Source organism: Selaginella moellendorffii, unplaced genomic scaffold (genome assembly GCF_000143415.4).
Source record: "Selaginella moellendorffii unplaced genomic scaffold, v1.0 SELMOscaffold_134, whole genome shotgun sequence".
Classification (NCBI taxonomy): Eukaryota; Viridiplantae; Streptophyta; class Lycopodiopsida; order Selaginellales; family Selaginellaceae; genus Selaginella; species Selaginella moellendorffii.
The window spans coordinates 55,039-78,589 of NW_003314395.1; the positions used below are offsets into that span (position 1 = coordinate 55,039).

General features: G+C 49.8%; 8 protein-coding genes and 2 non-coding genes across 13 annotated transcripts; 5 read left to right on the forward strand and 5 right to left on the reverse strand.

The window, feature by feature from the left end:
* The first annotated feature begins 8 nt into the window (after positions 1–8).
* On the forward strand, positions 9–2,562 carry LOC9661546 (ribulose-1,5 bisphosphate carboxylase/oxygenase large subunit N-methyltransferase, chloroplastic). Of its 3 annotated transcripts, XR_002991174.1 has the most exons (16): positions 9–351; positions 402–496; positions 546–609; positions 665–775; positions 825–884; positions 934–1,041; positions 1,095–1,167; positions 1,221–1,267; positions 1,318–1,398; positions 1,456–1,491; positions 1,542–1,625; positions 1,674–1,807; positions 1,854–1,942; positions 1,996–2,105; positions 2,160–2,365; positions 2,439–2,562. XR_002991174.1 is itself a non-coding variant. In XM_024666051.1 (15 exons), the coding sequence occupies exons 1-15, from the start codon at positions 259–261 to the stop codon at positions 2,301–2,303; spliced, it is 1,329 nt and encodes a 442-aa protein (XP_024521819.1). In that variant the 5' UTR covers positions 9–258; the 3' UTR covers positions 2,304–2,562. The 3 variants fall into 3 exon arrangements, 1 of the variants encoding a protein (XP_024521819.1); XM_024666051.1 differs by having other exon boundaries at positions 2,160–2,562; XR_002991175.1 differs by lacking the exons at positions 2,160–2,365; positions 2,439–2,562 and having other exon boundaries at positions 1,874–1,942; positions 1,996–2,011.
* Positions 2,374–4,832, reverse strand: LOC9661547 (beta-glucosidase 6). Its single transcript, XM_024666050.1, has 12 exons — positions 4,614–4,832; positions 4,490–4,556; positions 4,377–4,435; positions 4,223–4,298; positions 4,083–4,154; positions 3,939–4,026; positions 3,632–3,884; positions 3,456–3,571; positions 3,145–3,398; positions 2,961–3,089; positions 2,796–2,904; positions 2,374–2,740 (listed from the first exon to the last, which is right to left on the reverse strand). The coding sequence occupies exons 1-12, from the start codon at positions 4,761–4,763 to the stop codon at positions 2,566–2,568; spliced, it is 1,548 nt and encodes a 515-aa protein (XP_024521818.1). The 5' UTR covers positions 4,764–4,832; the 3' UTR covers positions 2,374–2,565.
* Positions 4,833–6,803: 1,971 nt separating this feature from the next.
* On the reverse strand, positions 6,804–8,534 carry LOC9661737 (shikimate O-hydroxycinnamoyltransferase). The gene is made up of 3 exons (XM_002992356.2): positions 8,111–8,534; positions 7,110–8,065; positions 6,804–7,039 (listed from the first exon to the last, which is right to left on the reverse strand). The coding sequence occupies exons 1-3, from the start codon at positions 8,273–8,275 to the stop codon at positions 6,910–6,912; spliced, it is 1,251 nt and encodes a 416-aa protein (XP_002992402.2). The 5' UTR covers positions 8,276–8,534; the 3' UTR covers positions 6,804–6,909.
* Positions 8,535–9,503: 969 nt separating this feature from the next.
* On the forward strand, positions 9,504–10,478 carry LOC9661738 (protein SRC2 homolog). Its single transcript, XM_002992316.2, has one exon. The coding sequence runs from the start codon at positions 9,690–9,692 to the stop codon at positions 10,476–10,478; it is 789 nt and encodes a 262-aa protein (XP_002992362.1). The 5' UTR covers positions 9,504–9,689.
* A 69-nt stretch (positions 10,479–10,547) lies between these two features.
* LOC9661548 (pentatricopeptide repeat-containing protein At1g63330) lies at positions 10,548–13,965 on the reverse strand. 2 transcript variants are annotated; one of them, XR_002991173.1, is made up of 3 exons: positions 11,715–13,965; positions 11,570–11,668; positions 10,548–11,505 (listed from the first exon to the last, which is right to left on the reverse strand). XR_002991173.1 is itself a non-coding variant. In XM_002992357.2 (2 exons), exon 1 carries the CDS (start codon positions 13,932–13,934, stop codon positions 11,721–11,723), a length of 2,214 nt encoding a protein of 737 aa, XP_002992403.2. In that variant the 5' UTR covers positions 13,935–13,965; the 3' UTR covers positions 10,548–11,668; positions 11,715–11,720. The 2 variants fall into 2 exon arrangements, 1 of the variants encoding a protein (XP_002992403.2); XM_002992357.2 differs by having other exon boundaries at positions 10,548–11,668.
* An 8-nt stretch (positions 13,966–13,973) lies between these two features.
* LOC9661739 (lipase) lies at positions 13,974–15,749 on the reverse strand. Its single transcript, XM_002992358.2, has 11 exons — positions 15,568–15,749; positions 15,418–15,515; positions 15,287–15,366; positions 15,149–15,214; positions 15,051–15,098; positions 14,926–14,993; positions 14,805–14,877; positions 14,589–14,750; positions 14,334–14,534; positions 14,184–14,272; positions 13,974–14,124 (listed from the first exon to the last, which is right to left on the reverse strand). Exons 2-11 carry the CDS (start codon positions 15,470–15,472, stop codon positions 14,052–14,054), a joined length of 915 nt encoding a protein of 304 aa, XP_002992404.2. The 5' UTR covers positions 15,473–15,515; positions 15,568–15,749; the 3' UTR covers positions 13,974–14,051.
* Positions 15,750–15,836: 87 nt separating this feature from the next.
* On the forward strand, positions 15,837–15,908 carry TRNAP-CGG. Its single transcript has one exon. It is a non-coding gene; the product is annotated as a tRNA-Pro (tRNA).
* A 158-nt stretch (positions 15,909–16,066) lies between these two features.
* Positions 16,067–16,714, forward strand: LOC9661740 (tryptophan-rich sensory protein). The gene has a single exon (XM_002992317.2). It carries the CDS (start codon positions 16,067–16,069, stop codon positions 16,712–16,714), a length of 648 nt encoding a protein of 215 aa, XP_002992363.2.
* A 797-nt stretch (positions 16,715–17,511) lies between these two features.
* Positions 17,512–20,565, forward strand: LOC9661549. The gene has a single exon (XM_024666085.1). The coding sequence runs from the start codon at positions 17,512–17,514 to the stop codon at positions 20,563–20,565; it is 3,054 nt and encodes a 1,017-aa protein (XP_024521853.1).
* A 2,880-nt stretch (positions 20,566–23,445) lies between these two features.
* Positions 23,446–23,519, reverse strand: TRNAV-AAC. The gene has a single exon. It is a non-coding gene; the product is annotated as a tRNA-Val (tRNA).
* Positions 23,520–23,551: the final 32 nt, after the last annotated feature.

A 23,551-nucleotide genomic window follows, 5' to 3' on the forward strand; every position in this document is an offset into this window, starting at 1 on the left:
TCCTCTCTCTCTCTCTCTGGTGTCCTTTGTTGCCGGCGCGGCGATTGCGAGAGGGAAATGGCCGCATTGATGAGCGCCAGGAGCTGCTCCAATCTGGTGGTGCGGCAGTGATGGCGCCCTCGTGCATTCTCATTCTCTTCTTCTACCTTGAGCTCTCATTCAATGGAACGGGGGTGTTGAAAGATTTGGCTTTTTTGGTTTCTTCTTGGTTCGATCGATTGCTGCCGCTGCCGCGCACCACAAGATTTGCAAGCGAGGATGAAAGGGATGATGGCATTGCCGTGGACGAGGAGACGGCGGCACCAGCGGCTCGTGAGCGAGATCGGTGTCGGCGCTGATTCTTCTCCCGAGGTTTGTAACCAGGCAAAATATTTCGTGGGCTTTGAGAGTTTTCTTGCCAGAATTTCGATGACAAGGAGCTAGAGCTCGTCTCGTGGCTTAAGATACGCGGTGAGCACGACGCATGCTCGTTGCTCAAGACAGGCCCTGATAAAAGGTATAGCTTGAGATTGGTTTGTTTAGTACTTAGCCTTCTCTTGGCCCAGGGGATTGTTTGCCGTGCGAGATATCAAGGCTGGCGAGTGCATTCTCAGAGTTTCTCGCGACACGGTATGATGCTCGTGTGTTTCTTTAATTTTGTGAGCAACAGCGTTTTCGTTCCCAGATGATGACTGCAGATAGATTGCCTCTGGAATTCCAGCAGCTGCTTTCAAGTGGAGTGAGTGAATGGGCGCAGTTAGCTCTTTTGCTTCTTTTCGAGAAACGAGCAGGAGAGGTAGATAAAATCTATGTGAACTTTTTTTACTGACTAGTGTCCTTTCCAGGCTTCCATATGGGCTCCTTACATTTCTTGCTTGCCAAGGTGGGGCACGATCCACAGCACGGTGAGTTCCCACTATATTAATTCTCGGTTTCTCAGATTTTGCGGTGCAGGCGTTTTGGAGAAAAGAAGAGCTCGCAATGATACAGGAGAGTTCTTTGAGCTATGAAACTATGAGCAGAAGAGCAGCAATCAGAGAGGAGTTCAATGAAATGCAGCCGGTTAGTCTGATTTTCCTGCAAGTAGCTTACATATGTGACTGCAGGTACTGTAGATCTTTCAACGGTATGAGCATGTATTTGGAGGTCCTGTGTCGTATGCAAGTTTCAAGCATGCTTATGTAACAGGTGAAATATATCCTATATCATGTCATTTTCCCGTGTTCCTAATCAAGCTACAGTGTGCTCGCGCGCATGGCGCATTGATGGCCTTGAGAAGCTAGCAATGGTAACACCTTGGCCTTTGTATTTAACTTGTCTGAGTCTATGCTCTTACAGGTTCCCTTTGCTGATTTTATGAATCACGACTGGAGCTCGAACGCGATGCTTACATATGACACTGATAATGGCTCTACCGAGGTAGAAGAAGTGAAAGTTTATTCCGACTGTCTCGACATCGCCTTGTTTTGTGCTCAGCTCTTCGCAGATAAAAACTATGCTGCCGGTGAGCAAGTAAGTATCGGCTGGCTTTCCTTTCTAAAGCTGATTGAAGAGTTGGTCAGGTAACCATAAGTTTTGGACCATTATGCAACGCATCCCTTGCACTGGACTTTGGATTTACTGTACCATACAATCCGTGGGACAAGGTTAGCGTTGTTGAGTTTACAGCCTCACTTATTTTGGCTCGTAAACAGGTACAACTATGGCTTGGCATCTCTCGAAGGGACAGCCTTCGGAAAGAAAAATTGCAGTACCTGCATGCTCATGAGATGCTGACATTGACGAACCCTGATGGCTCTGATAGTGGTGGCATGAGCTTCACATTGAGGTAAGGCTTTCAACTTTTAACTTGTCCTGAGTTGAGACTGCTACAGGGAAGTTTGTGACTCAGCAGGTAATGGAAGGGAACTCCCTGGGCCTCTTTTTACAATGGCACGGGTAGTATGTGCTACGTCAAGCGAAGGTACTCAAGCTGTTGTCACAACACTCGTCCTGAATCTGTTAATGTGTCTGCAGCTCTACTCAGCTGTGATAAGAAACAAGATGGACTCAAGGAAACTGACGCTCTTGCGCTAATATTAACTTGCGTGGAGACTCGAATTCAGCAGCATTTTGAGGCTATCCTGGTCTGGTGCTCTTATTGTTTTGCAGTGTAACTGACTTTTAGTGCTTCCTTTCAGGCCTTGCAGAGCTGCAGGTCGCAAGCACCGGCAGAAAGCACCACTTTACTCTGCGTAGAAATGGCTGAGGCTATCCTTGGAGGAGAGCTGAGAGTACTGCGCTCTGTGAGTGCGTGGCTTAAGCACCAGTGCGTTGTGGCATGACGGGAAATTTACTCTCGTTTCTTCATTGCTTGTCCGGGGGACCAGATCTGAGCTATATTAAGGTACAGTGAAGAGCAAAAGCACCAATGTGCTGACGAATATCATTCCTCCTGGACTTAAACTTTGGCTTTGCAGTACACAATGGTGGATTGTAGCTCTGAGCTTACCTATACGCCAATACTACGGTTGTTAAGAATTATTTTGTGGAGGGACTTATTGTTCATGAAATCGTGAATTATTTTGCATCTTGTCAGCTGCCTCCTCAGTGCTTCTTTTTCAGAAACTTTGCGTACCACTTTGCTGATTTCTTTGGGATCCGCTTCAGGCTGTTATCTAGCTCAACATGGATGATCCCAAAGCGCACATTATAACCCGAGCCCCATTCCCAGCTGTCCAGAAAACTCCACAGGAAGTAAGCTTGGACTCTACAGCCATCTCTGCCAACAAAAAGTTGGAAGGTAAGCTTCGCATCTTTTTAGTTCAGAGTCTCACCTTATTGATGCTGCAAGATTTGACAGGTACGTCTTGTAATAGTTAATCCTGGGCTGATCATCCAGCTGTTGAGCCAACGGACTGGAACTGTTGGTAGTATCACTGATCCCTGTGAATGAAGAGAAACAAGCTTGCTTCTACTGCATCAGCTCACCAGGTACGTACCATTTTCAGTGATATAGATTATTGGATTGCGGTACTTATCCTTGATGTAATTCATCAGCCTCCTGATCCCGTACGGTACGACGTAGAAGCCATTGATATTCCTCCCGATCAACACGCCCTTCTTCTTGTCTGCGAGAAGACGAACGAGAGAGCTGGAATGAGAGGAATCCATTTCTAGGCCCACCTAGGAACGCAAAGTCGACGTCCTTGTAGTAAGCCGGGTGGTAGATGGCTTGGCGCTGATTGAGGAGGTTTCCCTGGACAAAGGTACGGTTTGGATTGTCTTTCACGTAGAGGCTGAAGTAGTGATTGATGCCAATGAAATCAGAGGTGCCTTGGAGCCATTTCTTCTCCTCGGCTGTGAATTTTGGCAGCCTGCTTCCAACGTTTGCGACCAACGCTGGTGGATACTCCCCATACGTGACGGGATGAAGCATCCTGGACGCGAACAAAGTAAAGTTTTTTCGTAAAGTTTGTAGAGATCAAGGTTCTTACCATCCGAGATTGAACTGCTGAGCTCTTTCGGCGGCAGCTTTGTCTTGCTTGGAGTTTGAAACAGGTTCGTACCACAATGTGTCAAGCGTGATACCAATCACCCCTTTCTGACTAGCCTGCGATTGTTTTCGTCAAGTTGAGGTAATCTTTAAGACTTTTTAATTTTTCTGGTGTACCTTGTATCTTTTGGTGTAGATCTCGATCGCTTTCGCATGGGCGAGGAGTAAATGGTGGCCTACGACGTATGGCTCCATGGACGAGTCTCCTCCCGTGCAGTTTCCGATCTCGGGCGAGCATCTTCCCGGCGCAAACACGCCAATGTTGTAGCCAATGACTGCGAAGATGTGGGGCTCGTTGAGCGTGATCCAGTTCTTCACTCTGTCCCCGAATGCTTTGAAGCAAGCCTCCACGAAAACTCCAAAGTCGTCCCTGGCGTGTCACGGTATGTTTTGCAAGAGCTCATGGTTGGATTTACTAACTTACACGATCTTGGAGCTCAAGAATCCTCCATAGGATTTCTCCAGAGCATAGGGGAGGTCCCAGTGGAAGAGCGTCACGTATGGCTTCAAGCCTGGATCCGCGAAGCAAGCACTTCAAAATACGTGCAAGCGGTCGTGCCATGCAAACCTTTGGCAAGGAGTGTATCGATGACATCGTTGTAATGACTGATTGCCTTTGGATTAACACTGCCAGTGCCATCTGCAGTACAAGCAAGGAAAACGTGGTAGCTCATCTCGAGCTAGCTAGACAGCAAAACGATCTCATACCGGGAAACATGCGAGGCCAATCAATCGACAGCCTGTACGCATCCGCGCCAAGGCGATCCAGTATCGAGAAGTCCTCCTGCAAGCATTCTCCGACTTTCAGATCGATGGATTCAAGCGATAAGATGACGAGCAGTGAATCAAGCGAAAACTCAACCTTGTAGCGATGATACTGATCAATCGCGGGATCTGCTGTGCTGCCATCTGCGATCTTGCCTGGACCAAGAAAACAACTGTGACTTTTCTCGCGAGGAATTTGGCAGATTGTACCAGGGATCTGTGAAAAAACGTCCCAGTTGCTGGGCTTCCTTCCATCTTCCTTGGTTGCGCCTTCAACCTGGATCAGGCCAGCGCAGCGGCGTTAGTATAGAGCGGAGTGCCGATCTCTCGCCACCTGATAAGAAGCTGATGCAGCGCCAAACACAAATCCCTTTGGAAAGCTGTATCTGCTCAGCACATCTTGCATGTCCTGGGAGGAATCTGCATTGCTGCAAATGCAAAGCCACAGGACCAGAAACAGCACAGCTAGAGGCCTTGGATCCATCGGCTCCTCCAGCCGGCGCGACTCGAGAGATCTATCACGAAGGAGGAGATCCCTCGCCTCTGCCTTTTATATTGCTGGTTGATCTGGCCTTGCATTTTGTCAAACACGCATGATCAGTTTGATCAGTTTAGGCAGAGCTAAGGCGTTATTGTGACAACCTCTTGGCTGTATGTATACGTTGTAAAGCGGGTCCAAGACTGGTACGTCATAGAAATACAGGATAGATACAGGTTGTGTCGTATTTATGTTGTTGAAATGTCTGCTGTCCACACATTGAAGTCCTGGAACTTTGAAGATAAGGTATTTGTGATGCCCTGATCCCTTGTGGTTTCTTTTTCAGTGGTCAGTAATCAAAACTAAAAGCAATGTATGTCTTAATCTTAGATATTTTATTTGTATAGTTTATGCTTTTTAATTTCCTTTCTTTAAGAAATAAATTTAATCAATCTTTTAATTCTGGGAAGATACTGATCACTGAGTGATTCTTGGCTCTTCTCCATAATTTTGTCCTTGCCTACAAAATAAGAAAATATGCTTAACTTTGCAGTAGATTTCTAGATAATGGTTTACAGTAAGTTTGTTTCTCACTCAAAATGATCTTACAATTTCTTCTCCACCTCCAATGGTCCTCTTCTTTCAGCAAGCATTATTACAAATGGTTTATTAGAACCATGTAGCCGCTTTGAGCCACATTCCTCTAATTTAGGGTTGTTAATTTTCTTTGTTATTTTCCCAAGAGATCTTTCTTTCTTCATAAGACTAGGCTAATTCTCTTCACATGATATTAGAGATATAGCTTAAAACTTTTCATGAATAGTGCCTTAAGAGGCAGTTCCCAGGTAGGGCGAGCATGTTCCCGCCCAGAACAGGCAAGCTGGGCGTTAGCTCGGCGAGTGTGTGCTGGAGGGAACGAGCAAGGCCGTGCCCGGGAACAGCCTTAACGGGCTGTGGTGAGACTGTTAACAAACACGTGGAATAACATTATTGGAGGATGAGAGCGTTCTCCAGAATTGGCAATTGGTAACCTGGTTCTCTAGAACTTAGCAGCTGGCAGCTAGGTTCTGGAGAACCTGGCAGTTGTCAGCCACGTTCTCGCAAAGAATGTGACTCAATCCGACAGCTGCCAACAGTTGGATCAAGTTAACGGGTGAGCCACAGCCCATTAAGACATTAGGACATTCATTCTCCAGAGAAATGGAATAATTCTATAGAACAAATTTCTTTGCTTAGAAATACATAGTTCTAGTTTATGAGATAGGGATTTTGGCCCATGGTATCTAGAATGAGAAAGTGCCAATCGAAGGATGGCAACATCAATCAATACAACAAGTGGCACCATGTGATTGATGGCTTAGCCTGCAAATCACATATAATAAGCAAGCAGCATTGCCACACATTCAACTCTGGTGGGAGCATTCTTATGACAAATCCTTTTTAGTGGAGGCACTCGGACTTGTGTGGTCCATTTCAAATCATGACCAATAGAAAGAAGTATTTTATTAGATTCATAAACAATGTTACGAGTTATGTGGTTCTTAGCTACTAAAGGTGAAGCTCTGCCAACATTTAAAGCTTATAAGCATAAAGTGGAGAATCAACTTGATTTACATATTAAAGTGCTCCACTCTAATGGAAAGTTGAGTATATGTCCTTTAATTTTGCTACTTAGAAATTTATTGGCAATTCACAATTCCATACACTCCTAAGCTTAATGTGGGGTAGCCTGTGCATGTGCTGGAACTCCAATAGGGGCTGTGGAGCCGGGCAGCCAAGGTTTAACCTCGACTGCCCTCAACACTCCCATTCCCCACTATCCTTCCAATGCTTGTGGCTTACCATGTCCCAAGGAGACAAGTATATGATGATTGTCATATCAATGATAGTGTCAATGTCAAATATATCATTCCACCATCACTCTATAGCACTTGTGTGTTGCCATTTTTATCTTTTAACATTTTGTAAGCAATTGAAGCAATTGTATGTGAAGTGATAATAGGTCATTAATTCAAGGCATTAAAAGTATTCTCTTGAGCTCATGCATACCATCATTATTATCTCCAAATCCATCAAAACAATCTTTATTGTCTCATCTAGAGACAATATCATCTATATGGTGTATGTACCAATACCAGAAACAACTTATTGTTCACAACTTTGAGTTCAAGAGGGTATAAATCAGCACCACACTATCGATCAATTCATTAGTGCTGAATTCATCCAGTCCTTCTTCGCTTGCATGTGAGTCTTGGGTGGAAGCTTCAACCTGGATCAAATTACTGAGCAAAGCACAATTGTTTCACGGACATAGTTAATGACAAACCAAACAATCAAAAGAATGCTCCAAACCTCTGGCCTGGGCTTGCACCAGTGCTGCTGCTGTTGCTACCGCAACTGGTAAATTTTGTCACCAGCATGTTGCCCAAGAACCTCTCCATCACACCGCTGGGCATGCAGAGCGCCACCTTTCGCTCCCGCCCTCCTTTAGCAGTGGGCAGGACGAAAGCAGTGCCGTCTCCAAACCATACCTCGGGGACAAGCGTGTAGTGAACCTGTTGCCCCCAACCAAAATCGGTTTTGAAGATGGGAAACGTGTGCATGGTGGTGCAGTTCACATCCCTGCCGGCATAGTAGTCCACGTTAAACGCAAACTCAAGGCCTTTCCGGCGCTGGATTTCCATCCAGTCGACAGCTGATTGGATGTATTCGCCACTGATCTTGGCAATGTCGTTGTGGATGAGCTTTGCGGCGAACGAGATGTGGTGGGACTTGATATCGCCGGCCCTGGCCGGGAGGGTCGCCAAGTGGATGGCATTTCCAAAGTAGCTCATCGGGACCGGAGGGTCCTTAAATCGCTTGTTGCCCCTGCAAGACACCGGGTACATGTACCGCGTGGTGGCATCGTTGGGCAGCTCGCGAGCCTCGGTGATGGACTTCCAGATAAGAGCCGAGAGAGCCACGAAGCTGCTGGCCCGGCCGAAGCCAAACGGGCCAGCCTCGACCTCGTGGACGAGCGCGTCCATGCCCGATGAGCTGACGGTGATGGTCTTCTTGCGATAAGTGGAAGCCGCGTCGACGATCTGGTAGCCGAGCTTCTCGGCGGCGACATAGTCCCGCATTGGAATGGTCACCCTTGGTGGGTTGCGGGCTTGGAACAGCTCCGCATGGAACAGCGGTGGGGTGATTGCCAATCCCCGGTGGATCCGCGACCAGGCATGGAAGAATTCGGACACGGAGTAGCCGTCTGCTACAGTCTCACACAACGCACCGCCTAGAGTAATGCCACCACAGCCAAAACGCGTAATCTACATATAAACATCGATCAGAGTAGTTCTTCCTATACTTCACACCTGGATTTGCAGCGTGGGCGAGTTGTCGCAAAACCTGTCCTGGGTGTTGAGTTGCTGCTCGATGGAGCAATCGTCCAAGCTCTGCCAGTCATCAAACCTGGCATCGGTGGAGGCCACCCGGAGCGGAATGCCCGCGTCGTTGCAGTTGACTTTGGGGGGAGCCATCGGTACCAGCTTGAACTCTCCCTGCAAACACAAAGTAGTGAGTGAGGGTGAGCGCTAGGGAGCGCTTGAGCTTGGCAACGGTGGCTTCAAATGGTTGTGGAGCTTGTGGTGGCAAGTAGTAGTGCACGAAACTGGAATAGAACGAGGAGCTTGCTAGGAGATCGACGTTCGAAAGGGATTTCCAGCAGGGCTGTGGAGTTGGAGATGCGGGTGTGACATTGTGAATGCGGATTAGGGAGACGGAGGCCATTGCAGCTCATGGGAAAAACTTGGTCTCGCTTGGAGATTAATAGCATTGAACTTCCCACGAGATGCATGCCGCTCCGTTGGTTACTGTGGTGTATTCACGTAATTCAGGTTTTTAGACTCTCTCAATTTCACGTTACCAACGTTACTGGTTTGTAATCCAGGTTGGAGAGTCAATCTGTGAATGGAAGCAAGGATCAGAAGGTGAATTGAAGCAACAAGTTGACTGGGGAATTTAACTGTTAAGGATACGGAGGAGATCTGCGCGCCATCGCTGGATCACACGAGTTCTAGCAGCAGTACTAGTACTTCCATGGCGGAATCTTCTTCGTGTAGCACTAGCACCACCGCGGCCAATTCTTCTTCTTCCTTGGAAGAGGAGCATCACGTCTAACGAGATCATTCCAGGGAGAAAGAAACAAAATTTTAAAGAGTGTTTGGAATTTGTTTCCCGAAAAAAAAGGTGGCCTTTTTTTTAATAGCTTTGATGTTTTGAGCCAAAGAATCTTGTTAGAGTCAATCGCAAAATCAAATCGCACTATCTTTTGTCGAAAATTCTGTGAATATACCTTTTCGTATATGTTTGTCCTGCCCGTGTACACTTTTCCCTTCGTCGATTAGATTGTATTGTGAAATGGTTAAATTTTGAGATATAAGCATACATTACAGCATAACTTTTGTGAACATTCTAGCCATACAATTGAAAGGTTATTGCATAATTCACTCCTTTAGCCACTTATAGTCAATCAAAATAATTCTTTATATTTTATTTTGCAGCCACATGTCATTACGCGCTATTGAGTGGTTTCTAACAAACACTAATACTGGAGACAATTTTATTCCCGCCGCTAGATTATAGACTATCCAATGGCTACAGATACTCTTTAAAAACATCGCACATATTCCATTTCGTTCTCCAGTCCAGATCCTTTTCTCTTTTTTCTCTCGTTGCTTTTGCCTTTGGATGAATCGGTCGATGATCAATTCCGCTGGGATGGTTGTTGCGAGTGTCTGATCGCCGCCTGCAGAAGCTCTGATCTCGCAGTACCAAATTCGCTCCGGAGTCGTCGTTTCCTTTCCTCGTAGCATTCATTCTCCAACGTCCCAAAAAGGCGGCATTCCTTTGGACGTTTTGCAAGGGCTCTCTCCCTTTTCCACTCCGATCATCATGAAGCTCATCGCAAAGAGCTCGTCGAGTCTCTCCATCTCCAGCTCCAAGGATCGCGTCTCCCCAGGCAAGGAAAAGCAGCAGAAGAGCAACAACAGGAAATCCAAGCAGCCCAGGACGAGGGCGCTCGAGTTCTGCATCATCTCCGCGCAGGATCTCAAGAGCGCCACGAAATTCGGCCGGATGCGCAGCTACGCGGTGGCGTCCATCTATCCCGATCGCAAGGTGAGCACCCGGATCGACTGCGAGGGCGGCACCAATCCCACCTGGGACGCCAAGCTCGTGCTCGAGGTGGACGAGCGCGTGTTGGTGGGCGACGAGGACGACACCCACACGCAGCTCACGATCGACATTTTCAGCCGTGGATCCCTCCGCGACAAGCTGGTGGGGACGGTCAGGATCCTGGTGTGCGACGCCGTGAGGGGGGAGAGGAATATGCGCAGCATCGTGAATAGATTCCCGGTGGCCTCCTATCTCGTCTTCCGGCCCGGGGGGTGCCCGCAGGGGATTCTCAACGTGTGCATCCCCCCCGGCGGGAGATTCCCGGAGAGATTCGACTCCATATCCTTCAAGCGCGGCGAAGATCTTCGCGTCATGGCTTCTTCGCTCAAGCCGGAGGAGATCCTCTCGCCACCGCCGGATCACACGGAGGAGATCGTCGCGCCATCGCCGGATCACACGAGTTCTAGCAGCAGTACTAGCACTTCCATGGCGGAATCTTCTTCGTGTAGCACTAGCACCACCGCGGCCAGTTCTTCTTCTTCCTTGGAAGAGGAGCATCACGTCTAACGGTTAGACGTGATCATTCCAGGATGAAAAAAACAAAAATCAAAGAGAAATAGTCTTGTTTGGAATTCGTTTCCCGAAAAAAATGGCCTTTTTTTTATAGCTTTGCATTACTTATTGCTGTGAGCCAAAGAATCTTGTTAGAGTCAATAGCAAAATCCAAATCAAATCACCCATCCATCCAGCCGCCACAAAGAATTTATTACTGATTTACCACTATCCGAGAGTCCTCCTGGAAGACTTGCTACTATCCCTCCTGGAAATGATACTCGTTCTCCCGATTCTTCTTCGGTTTCTTCGGCCTCGAACTTCTTGAAAGAAGGAACCGCCTCCAGCTGAGTGCCGTGAATGCTCTCCACTCTCTTGAAGCTCAAGAAATCCAGGCGTTTCGGAAACACACCGCCGGGAGCAACGCAGACGTTGAGCATGCCTTGCGAGTCGCCGTCCGGAGTGAAAACCAGGTAGGAGCTGATCGGATACGGCTGGTTGGAAGGCTTGACGGCGTCCACCAGCGAGATTCTCACAGTCCCCACGAGCTTGTCCCGCAGAAACCCCGGGCAGAAGATATCAAACGTGAGCTGCGAGTTGCTATCCTCCTTGAAAGCCGCCTCTTCCACCTCTAAGCTCAGCTTCTCCTGCCATGTCGGCTCCGTTATCCCCTCGAAATCGGTCTCTGTCTTCACTTTCTTGTCCGCGGAGACGTAGGCCACGACGAAGCAGTTCATGTCTTTGCGGACTCTTCTGAGCTCCTGAGCTGAGATCACATAGAACCCGAGCAGCCTAATCTGCGGCTGCTTGTTGCGTCGCCTGATCCTTGGAACTGGCTGAGACTCCCCCATCTTGGAGAAACACGCTGTGAGCTTCTTCGCTAGCATGAACTACTTGAGAAGCCGATTGCTTGCCCTCTACTCTCTACTCTTTTGAAGCCCTTCCTCTTGCTCGACACAGCCGCCGCTGCCAGTAGAACCGAATGAGACGAAGGTATCCTTATGTAGGCCAGTACAGAGACGGGGTCCAATAGGGATTCCACCTGCGTGTCGAGGATTGTAAGCTATTATAAAACGCAACCAAGTAGCGTTAGACACAAACAATACCTCCACGCGACAGTTCATGGAACTTGCGGTGCAATAGTTTTTTTATGATCTGCCACTGTTCGTCCCTGCCGGTCAACAAACGAACGCTTCCCTTCTGGTCTGCGGAGGAAACGAGTCAAAGACAGAAGAAAAACGTGTTGCTTACCTGTTTTCACCGCTTGTTTTGCTGTAACGTTCGGATAATCTCGGGATCCACATCGGCTCCAGCCTCAAGTGCCTCCTCCCAAATCTCCATCGCCTGGTCCATCTTTTCTTCGGCGACAAGCTTTGTCAAGAGTAAGCTGTACATGAATGGTGTCGGAGAGCATCCCCGTGACTTCATCGCCTGGAAAAGCCGGAAGGCTTTGTCATGCTCCGCTGACTTCCAAAATCCATCGAAAACTGAGTTGTAGGTGACCGTGTCTGGCAGGCATCCGTCACTTTCCATGACTTCTAGCAAATGTATTGCTTCGTCCAGCCTGCCAACCTTGCAGAGCTTGTCGACGAGCACATTATACGTAACCACCGTAGGAGCGCAGCCTGTTTGCTTCATCAACTTGTAGAGCTCGTAAGCCTCGTCGTAGGAATCGGACTTGCATAGTCCATCGATCACGCTGGTGTAAACTATAGCGTCTGGCGTCACGCCCCTTTCCAGCATGGTCTTCAGCAGCATGCAGCCGTCCCTCACGCGAGCAGACTTGCAGAGCTTGTCTATGACAATGCTGTACGTTATCACCGTGGGCACGCATCCCTTGTCAAGCATTTCCGAGAAGAACGCCAGTGACTTGTCCAGCTGGTCTGCCTTGCAAAAGCCGTGGATGAGGATGGTGTAAGCCACCACATCTGGAGCACTCCCATTTCTTTCCATCTCCCTGAGTAGCTTCTCGGCATCATCCAGTCTTCTCGACTTGCAAAGTCCGTCAATGAGGGTGCTGCACGTTACGACGTCCAAGAAGTAGCCCCCGTTTCTAAGAACCTCGTACACCTCGTATGCCTCGTCGACTTGGGAAGCTTTGCACAAGCCAGAGACGATCGAGTTGTAAGTCACCACGTCGGGAGGACAGCCTGCTTCGGTCATGCGCTCTAGAAGCTGCCGAGCATCGTCAATCCTGTTTGCCCTGCAGGCCCCGGAGATCATAATGTTGTACGTGTATATATCCGGGAGACAGCCACGATCGGTCATAAGCTGGAAGAGCTCGTAGGCGAGGTCGAGTTGGCCGACTTTGCAGAACATATCGATCATCAAATTGAAAGTGAAGTGGCTCGGTTTACAGTCCCTCCGAAGCATCATCTGTGCCAGATTGAAAGCGTCAATATACTTCCCAGACTTGACGAGGCTGTCCATGAGTGTGTTGTAAGTAATGAAGTTTGGCTCGCAGCCATACTTGACCATCTCTTGCAAGAGCTTGGCACCGTCTTGCGGTCTCTCTTGCTTGCAATACCCGTCGATGAGAATGTTGTACGTAAAAACGTCCGGCGAGCACGAGTTCTCCAGCATCTGGTTGAAGAGCACGACCGCCTCGTCCATGTTGCCGAGCTTGCAAAACCCGTTGATGAGCGTGTTGTAAGTTACGACGTTGGGAGCACAGCCAGCCTCGATCATATCCTCGAGAATGAGCGAGGCATCGCTTATCCTGGCAGACTTACACAAGGCGTCGACGAGAATGGTGTAAGTGATGACGGAGGGAGCGCAGTGGCGTTGCATATCCCTGTAGTGGACGAGCGCACTGTCGACCCTTCCATTGTCACAGAGTCCCTTGATGATCGTGTTATAGACCGCATTGTGTGGAACGATCCCTCTCTTCTCCATCTCATCCAAAAGCCTGTAAGCCTGCTGGAAATCCCGGGCCTTGCAAAACCCATTGATCAAGGTGCTATACGTGATGCTGTCCGGAGAACACAATCCACAAAGGTGATTCTTGAAGAGGTCGTAAGCCTCCTGTGCCTTCTTCTTCCTCACGAACGCGCTGAGGAGGCAATTGCAAGTGAATTTCGAGTGCTTGTATCCTGGCTGCCCCGTGCACCAATCGAAAAACTTGATCGCCTTGTCCAGATCGTCCAGCTGCTGGAGCACCCTTCCCACCACCGATGGCACCAGGTAGCCCCCGAATTCACACAGCCGCCTCCTCGCGAGCTCGAAATCCTCGCTGCTGTCTAAAACCCTAAGGAATTCCTTGGCGGCCTGGGCGTAGAAGATGCCAGACTTGGAGCTGGCACTGGCAGCCGCGAATTTCGAGGTGTGGAGCTTGAGATCGGGCTCCACTTCCCTGGTAGAGTGCCGCGGACTTACCCCGAGAGAGGATGCAAGGCAGAATTTGGGCGGTGGCCTTCCTTTGCTGGTGGATGGAGCGGTGACACCAGCCGGAGCGCCCAGCGCTGTCGCCATAGCGCAGCAGCTCCACCAAGAACCCTAGCTTTTGAGTGGTAAGAATAAATTTGAATTTCTGGATATGCTTTTTTTCGCTCGCTTGGCTCCTCTATTTTCTTTTCTCGGAGAAGAAAACTACGTGTCTCCGGAGCCAAGATAAACTCCCAAGTAGATGAAATGGTCCTCGATACTATTGCCAGACACGGACCTGTGAAGATAGAACAATGAATTGGATCGAGCGTTACAAAATCAAAGAGAAGTTTTTGCCTGCTACAAGTTGGATCTTCGCCAGAGCTGTCACAAACTCGCTCATACTCGAAGGTGAGAATTCCTATCGACAGAGATGTGATCCACACCTGAGAAAACGAGCACCCAGCAGAAGATCCACGAAGCTTTTGGGAAGAACTTGGGAAGTACCTCTCTTGCGAAGTGATGGTAGCTTCGAGCTCCGAGGAAGGAGAGATATGGAGGGAGGTGCGGAACCATATCGTGACCGTGAGTCATTCGTATCGCTCTTGGCAAGTGCTTGCTGAAAAACTTTGCGAAGACAGTGTTGCCGAGGCGTGGCTGTCCAAACGTGACTATCTCTACATCGTCTGTGGAAACTTTGTAATTTACCTGCGTTCTTGGTGAGATCTCTCTAGAAAAAAATGATAGAGACGAGGGACTCACAATGAGATCGAGTGCGCAAAACGAGGCAAGAGCTCCTCCCATGGAGTGGCCCGTCACCATGTACTTCAGCCCCTGCCGCGTTTGCTCTATGTAACTTATAGCTGCCATTATGCTTGCTCGCATACTGGTGTTGTGATAAGCCGAGTAGAAACCATGGTGGACCTTCACAAAGGATTTTCCAGGAGTCAGAGATTCAAACATCCAAGTATATCAAACCCTGGCATCCTTAGTTCCGGGATAGTTTAAATCGAGCTCCTTGAAATACAAATCCTCCATCCAGTTTGCCATGCTACACAACTAGACATTTATTATACGAAAAAGACAGAGAAGATTTTACCTGTTTTCTTGAGTTCCTCGGAAGGCAATCACAATAGCATGTAGACTCTCGGATACACCAACAAATGCCTGAGGAAAAAAGAAAAGAAAAATCTAGAGATGTTTTTAAAACTCTATCTTACTTGCCTGTAGACAATGTCGAACATCCACGACAAGAGCTGTGACATGAAAATCCTGGAGATCCGATCAATCGACTGGAAACACTGTAGAAGCGATAGACTTACCTTTATCACACCGTTGCAACGCGAGCAATTCCACTTCAGCAAGGAGGCTGAATCATCTAGATACACCTTAGAGGAAAGAAGACGAGAAAAAAAAAGTTAAAAAAAGCACTCGAGAAGGATTTCAATCCAAGTGCCTACCGCTGATGCATAGCGGACCATGATCTTTGCGAGCGTCCGATTGTAGTACCGAAAACTCAAGTTATCTCCAACGACAAACTCTGCGAGAAGTAGTTTTTACGAAAGTCACAAAAAAAACTAAAGGTTCTTACCTCGTCCAACAGCAGCGGTGAGGCACGAAAGCAATAGAACCACAGCTAGTTTCATCACACCTTTCTCTCAATCCATCTTCACCCAATGCAATCCGGAACTAAAGAAGAAACCAAAGAAGAATGCAACGAAACTCATCCATTTCTTCTTACTTGGCAAGGAGCAAGCATTTGTCTCAAGACAAATGCTGCCAGTTTGGCACGCGAGCGCCACGCCAAAGCGATGATCCCCCTGCGCAAGACGTGATCCCGGGCATTGCGCAGAATACCTAGAACTCACTGCGATCACTGCGAGCTCTCACGGACCTCGCCGCCGCGGGATCAGAGCCACCCAATCCGCTACCAAACAGCCAACAAAATCCCTAGTTCTTTATAGGAAAAAAGTTAAAAGTAGATTTGCTTAGTAAGAATCTACGACTAATGGGCATTTGGTCTAGTGGTATGATTCTCGCTTCGGGTGCGAGAGGTCGCGAGTTCGATTCTCGCAATGCCCCCCCTGCTTGTCAGCTCGACAAGTAGCATCCACGCGGAAGCACAAGCTCTCTGTAATCAATTCTTTGAGAACATCTGGATCGAATCTTTGTTTGCTTGCTGCAATTGTGGTTTTGTTTCCTTCCCTGCTCCGAATCTCTGTTTGATCGTGCTCGCTGAGATGAGTCTCCGGCTCCTACTGCTCGATTCACCAGCGCCGCGACTGTCCAGCTCAAAGCCTCCGCCTCAAAAACCGCGGTCAAGGTCAGTAGTTCTTCGATCGATTCGTCCCCGGGCCTCTTCGTCCGCGTCATCGGCCGCAGGGGACTTCGATTCCAACGATGCGAGTCCCAAAGAAGCTAAAGACGCAGGCTACAAGTCTCTGCTGGTGGCAATGGGCGTCCCTCTAGCCGCGGGATCACTGGTGGCAGCATTCAACAGGCCGGATGAGTGGTACTTCCAGCTCAAGAAACCGTCGTGGACGCCTCCGGCCCCAGTGATTGGATTTGCGTGGAGCCTCCTCTATCCTCTCATGGGCGCCGCGGCCTGGCTAGTGTGGAGGAACGGGGGATTCGAAGAACAGCGATCGGCGCTCACGATCTTTGGCGTTCAGCTGGGGTTCAATCTCCTGTGGCAAGTCGCATTCTTTGGGCTGCGCAATCCGGCGCTTGCGTTCCTGGACATATCCATCTTGGTTCTGCTCGTGGGCATTTGCGTTTGGGCATTTGGGAAATCCAGTGCCGCAGCTGCAAACGCGATGAAGGTGTATCTCCTGTGGGTGGTCTTTGCTGCTGCTCTCAACTACAAAATCTGTGCACTCAATCCATAAAAGATCACATCTCTCTCTCTCTCTCTCTCTCATCATATTTTCCTCGAGTAAACTTGGTGATCTTGAAAGAACTTAAAACAGATGGATCACATCCCCTTCTCTCATCCAAAACTAGAAAAATTAATCAAGATCACATTTGCCAACACTGGTGATATTGAAAGTACTCAAAACAGATCCCCCTCTCTCATCCAAAACTAGAAAAATCAATCCTGGGTGATCTTGAAAGAACTTGAAAGAGAATCCAAAACCAAACAAGATCACATTTGCCTCAGTATTGGAACACTGGAGTAACTTGGGTGCTCTCTTGGCCAAAACTAACACTGGAGTAACTTGGGTGCTCTCTTGGCCAAAACTAGAAAGAACAAAGATCACAGTTCCAATGAGTCTTGGCCAAAACTAGAAAGAACAAAGATCACAGTTGCCTCATTGGAACTCTGGAGATCTTGAAAGACAAGGAGGCAACCAGATTTGAACTAGTGACCCATTGAACTGCAGCCAATTGCTCTACCAGTGAGCTATACCTCCATCTCAAACAAACAAACAACTAACATAGATCTTGCAGGAACTTTTCTGCGTTAAAACAAAAGTGGACTAGGCACGTATTTCTCTTTGGATTCAATGACCCACATTGTCTCTTTTCGTCAAACAAGATCATGAGCGCCTGTGGAAAACAAACAAACCAGCATTCATTCATGAGCACATGCCTAGTGTGAGCGAGCTAGTAGCAGTCAACCAAAGCGCGTCCATACTTCTCATATAGGGTTTATGGATCCTCTGGCTTGACGAAGAAGATGATCATGGAGAACACAAGCACGGTGAGAGGCTTACTGCTAGTGCTCTTAGTATGGAAATGCTCGACAGTGGCACAGAGCCAAGCGACTCAGCCATGGCCTTCGTACAGATCGAGCTATAGCCGAATCCACGAAGCCCAGAAGCAATGTCCATTCTCTTCGTCCTTGGTCTCCTCGCAGCAGCAGGGCGGGGACGATGATCAGGGCCCGGATCCCAAATGGGTCATCCAGAACGAGCTCAGCTTCCAGAATGGCGACTGGTTCCAGGAACCCAAGGCCAGATCCTCGCCGGTGCCTCGCTTCACTGTCAATGGGACTCGCCCGCAGCTGCTTTCTTCGTTCTGGATCACGGATGTCAATCTCCGGAGCAAGGCGGGCGCGGTCAAGATCAGCGCCGTTTTGCAGCTCGCCATCTCGGCCTTCCGCAGCATCGGCTACTTCACGACCGCGTCCGAGAGCTCCGAGTCGTCACCGGAGTTTGCATCGCTCACAGTGCTCCTCGAGGGTGTTTACTTTGAGACCCAGCGCAACGATCGCGGTGTTTGCATGGTGGGATGCACGGTTTTCAACGGGACAAGGATCTGCGATCTCTTCCTGGAGCTCCACTTTCCCCGGAGGCTTTCGCTCGAATCCAGGGAAGTCCGCGGCTCCTTGACAAGCAAATCTGGGATCTTTGACGACGTAGCCATCGCATCGCAGCTCGGAGCGTACTCCAAGTACGAGTTCGACGACGGGAGACTCATCAAGCCCGCGTGTAATCCATCCATGCAGCAGATGCCGCCGGAGGGCATTACAGTCTACACTGGAAATCGAGGCTGCTCGATACTGATGGAAATCCTTTCTGGTCAGTGGATCCATCTCTCAAGCTCGGGGCCGTTTGCTCTCAACGCTACGAGGATGCAAGTGTTGGACATCCGCTGCATCGATATCCCGTCTGGAGCGAATGTGAGCGCCATCTTTCGAGCAACTCCCAGCGTTGACGACGAGAGCCTCTCGCTGGAACGCAAAGGACTGAGTGATGGGCTGGCCTTTGCTGCCGAGGGAGTCTACAGTGCTTTCACTGGCGAGATCTGCATGCTCGGCTGCCGGAACAAAGATCGAAGCTCGCCATCGCCAAGCTGCGACGTCCGCGTGTCGATGTTCGTGCCACTCTCGCTCTCCATCGCGCAGAGGGACGTCTTGTTTGGGAAGATGACGAGCTTGGGTGGCGAAAGTGCGTATCGTCCTACGAACTTTGGTCTCTTCGTACCCTTGAGAGGCCTGCCATCGGAAGTGTCAAAGAAGTTGAGCTACAGCTACTCGAGAGCTCGGGAAGGAGAGAAGCTTGCAAGAAGTGAGGAGATGGAGACGAGCCTGGCCGATCGAGTGAAGCAATCGATGCTCAAGTTCCCAAGGCCGAGCAAGGAGCACTCGATGCAGGAGCTGGGGCAGGATTTGGCGGTGTTTTCTCAGCTCATCAACGAGAATCCAGCCAATCCAAGCGGCAGCATCCAGTTTTCAACAAGAACTATGGACATCCAAGCTTCATCAAAAACTATAGATATCCAAGTTCTCTCGATCGAAGACATCATTCTCATGGACTGGAACAGCCATCAGAGCGATGACTCCTCGAAAGAACTTGGCGATGACGAGAAAGATCTATCCAAAGGTGACGAGGAAACGATCCGAGTTGCGGTGGAGGTGATAGTGACGAACGTCGCTCAGGTATCCGCCGAGGGTGTCTACGTTCCTCGCACGGGACGGATCCATCTTGTTGGCTGCCTCAATAACATCTCTGGAAGTGATGTTCTTATGGACTCCCAGCCCGATTGCAACACGACCATCGTGATCCAGTACCCTCCTCGCAACACGCAGTGGCTCGTCAATCCCACGCTGCGCATCAAGATTGCCAGTTCTCGCGCGAGTTCCGACCCGAGCTTTTTCCCTCCGATGCATCTCGAGTCGTTTCCAATCCTCTACAGGGACCAGCTCCGCGAGATTCTCTCCAGGAAGACGCTGGAGGCCGTGCTAAGCGCGATCACCTTGAGCGTCATGCTCATTTGCATCGTCCTCCAGCTGATTCACGTCAAGAAATCCGCCGACTCGGTGCCTTTCATCTCGCTACTGATGCTCGGCGTCCAGGCATTCGGCTACTCGATCCCGCTCATCACAGGAGCCGAGGCACTGTTCGCCAGGCTCACCTCCCGTGACGATCCGGCCGCCGAGGCCGGACAATCCTCCGCGATCAAAGACACTGGGATCAACCAGATGGTGCTCTACTTGGTCAAGCTCCTCTCTCTCGCCGCCTTCCTTCTCATGCTCCGGCTGTGCCAAAAGGTGGTGCGCTACCGCATCCGGCTCGCCACCAAGTTCCCGCTCGAGCCACGCCGTGTTCCCAGCGACGTGAAACCGGCCAAGATCTTCCTGCTCGTCCACACTCTCGGCTTCCTCACGGTGCTCGCCTTCCACTACGCTCTCCAGGGCTCCTCGAGGAGCAGTGAGATGATGCGCAAGGATTCCCAGGTAGGATGGGACGGCAAGATCCAGAAGCCAGAGCAGGATTGGATGCGGGAGCTCAAGGAGTACGGGGGGCTTGTGGAGGATTTGTTCTTGCTCCCGCAAGTGATTGCAACCTCGGTGTGGGAGATCAGAGGGAAGCCACTGGCACGAGCTTACTACATGGGCATGACGGCGTTGCGATTGCTCCCCCACGTCTACAACGCTCTGACGAGGCCGCTCTTCAATCCATACTTTGCGGACGAGTCGCTGGTTTACGCAAACCCGAGGATGGATTTCTACTCGCGGGTCGGGGATGTGGTCATCCCCGTCATGGCGGTGCTGCTCGCGGCGATGGTGTACGCTCAGCAGAGATGGAATGAGCTCAAGTGGGGCAGAGTTTTGAGGCAAGGATCAAGCAAGCTCTTGCGATATGGATCCAAGTTGTATGAGAGGCTACCGTCGTCAAAGCTGCCCAGCACTGGGGCGAATTTTGAGGCCGAGATGATGCCAGGCAATGGCAACGTGGACGGGGACGAAGATCGACGAACCCTAATGGATGCTGAGAAAGGTGGCAACCATTAAAGGTTGACCAAGGTTATACCTTTAATATTTTGGCAGATTCGTCTGAAAGCTAAAATCTTAGTCTGTGCTTAGGATTGATACTCCAGGCTGGTAAGGTGCTGTTTAGTGCTAATGCTCGTCTTGTGGATTTGCTCAATGGGAAACAGCCAAGAAGAGCGCTATAAATCGAGCTACGATGAAGCCCAAATGAGGTGCCCATTCTCCTCGCCATTCTCACAGCAACAGGGCGGAGATGAAGATGGATCAGATCTCAAGAAGGTTATCCAGGACGAGCTCAGCGTCCAAATGGGCGACTGGTTCCAGGAGCCCAATGCGAAATCCTCGCTGCTTCCTGGTTTGACTGCGAATGCGCCTCCTTCTGGATCACGCGCGTCAGTCTCCGGAGCAAGACAGACATTGTCAAGATCAGCGCGGTTTTGCAGCTCGCGATCTCTGTCGAAAGGATCATCAGCTACTTCACGAGTGCATCCGAGAGCTTCGAATCGTCCCCGGATTTCTCATCACTGATGGTGCTCCTGGAAGGGATCTACTTTGAGACACAGCAGAACGACCGCGGTGTTTACATGGTCGGATGTACGGTTCTCATCAACGGGGCAAGGATCTGCGATCTCTACCTGGAGCTCCATTTCCCTCGGAGGTTTTCGCTCAAATCTAGGGAAGTCAACGGCTTTCTGACCAGCAAATCTGGGGCGTTTGACACTGTAGTGCTTGCGTTTCAGCTCGGTGGGGACACCAAGTACGAGTTTGACAATGGAAATCTCGTCAAGCCGGCATGCGATGCATCCATGGCCATGCAGCAGATGCCCCCACAGGGCATCCGGGTTTACAGAAAATCAGGTTGCGTGGAACTGGTGGGCATCTTCCAATATGAGTGGAGCCAGCTCTCAAGCTCAGGCCCGTTTTTCCTCGATGCCACTGCCATTCAAATCATGGGCATGCGCTGCATAGACACCCCGTCGGGAGCAAATGTGAGCGCCACCTTTCGAGCAGTTTCGATGAAACTTGACAACCCTGATCTCTCCCGAGCTCGGACGGGACTGGGGAATGCATTCGTCTTTGATGCTGAAGGAGTGTACAAATCTTCTACTGGCGAGATTTGCATGCTTGGCTGCCGGAACAGAGACCCTAGCTCTCCATCACTCAGCTGCGATGTCCGAGTGTCGATTTTCGTGGCACTCTCTCTCTCCATCAGCCAGAGATACATCTTCTTTGGAAAACTGATGAGCTTTGGTGGGGGTAATTTGTTTCGCCCCACAAAGTTTGTTCGCGTCGCACAGTTGGGCAGGCTGCCATCAAAGATTCCCAAGTTGATGAGCTATACGTACTCGAGAGCTCGAGAAGGAGAAGAGATGGCGAGATTGGAGATAAGTCTGTTGGATCAGGTGAAAAGCCGAGCAGAACGTACTCAATCCAACAGCTGGGACAGGACTTGTCCTTCTCTTCACTGATCATCCAGAAGAACAGCAGCAGAAGCAGTATCCAAGCTTCTCCAAAGTTTTTGGACATCCAGGTTCTTGCCATTGAAGACGATCTCACCTATTATTCTGGCGAAGTCTCCAGCAAAGAGTTTGATCTTCGAGACGCGAGAACTCTGCGAGTTGCTGTGGAGCTCACACTGACCGATGTTGCTCAGGCATCAGCCGAAGGAGTTTACGTTCCTGGTTGGCTGCCTCAAGAGAAAAAACTCTCGCAAACGGTGTGATCGATATCGATTCCCAGCCTGATTGTAGCGTGAGCGTCGTGATCCAGTACCCTCCTTACAACACGCAGTGGCTCGTCAGTCCGACTGTCCGCGCCAAGATCACCAGCACTAGCCCGAGTTCCGACCCGAGCTTCTTTACTCCAATCCATGCTGAGACGTTTCCAATGCCCTACGTATACCAATACCGGCAACTGGAGCTCCCATCGGTTCTGTCCAAGAAGACGCTTGAAGCCGTCTTGAGCGCCATCACCCTCAGCCTGTTGCTGCTTTGCATCATCTTGCAGCTGATCCACGTCAGGAAATCCGGATCCGCCGAGGCCGTGCCTTTCATCTCGCTGGTGATGCTCGGCTTCAGGCGTTTGGATACTCGATCCCGCTCATCACCGGAGGTGAGGCCTTGTTTGTAAGACACACTAGCCGTAAACCGCGATTCTCGACGATCAACGAGCAAGCCACGGAGGTTACCCAGAAGGTACTCTACCTCGTCAAGTTCCTCTCGCTCGCGGCGTTCCTTCTCGTGCTCTGGCTGTTCTTCAAGGTGGTGCGCTACCGCACCCGACTCGCCAAGTTCCCACGCGATCGCAATCGACGCCGCGTTCCCAGCGACGTGAGAACCGCCAAGATCTTTGTGCTCGTCCATTCTTTCGGCCTTCTCACGGTCCTCGCCTTCCAGAGCTTGTCGACGAGCAGCAGTGAGATGCTAGTGGCATTGGACGGGACACTCTACAAACCCAAGATGAACTCAAAGAGTATCCTGGGTTCGTGGGGGATTTGTTCCTGCTGCCACAAGTGATCGCAGTTTCCGGGTGGGATCAGATCAAGGCAAACCCACTGGCACTAGTTTACTACATGGGAATGACGGCGTTGCGCTTGCTTCCTCACGTCTACAACGCGATCACTATTCCACTGCCCGATGCATATGAGTTTCTGGTGTTTACAAAGCCGAGGACTGGGGACTGGCTAATTTCTGCGATGGCTTTGCTCCTGGCGGCGACGGTCTATGCACAGCAGCAGTGGTAGGGGAATGGATCTTACGAGACGCTGCTATCGACAGAGAGAGGCTGAAATGCCCAGCTTACAGTCAAAAAGCGTCAACAGTAACCAAATTTTCATTAAAGATGAGTCAAAACTAGTCAAATAGTCAACACAATTTAATTAAGATAACAAAATTTAACATATGGCTTCGTCCAGGTTTGAACTGGAGACCTTCAGTGTGTTAGACTGACGTGATGACCAACTACACCACGAAACCACTTGTGGAATAAACCCGCTAATTGTTTCTAC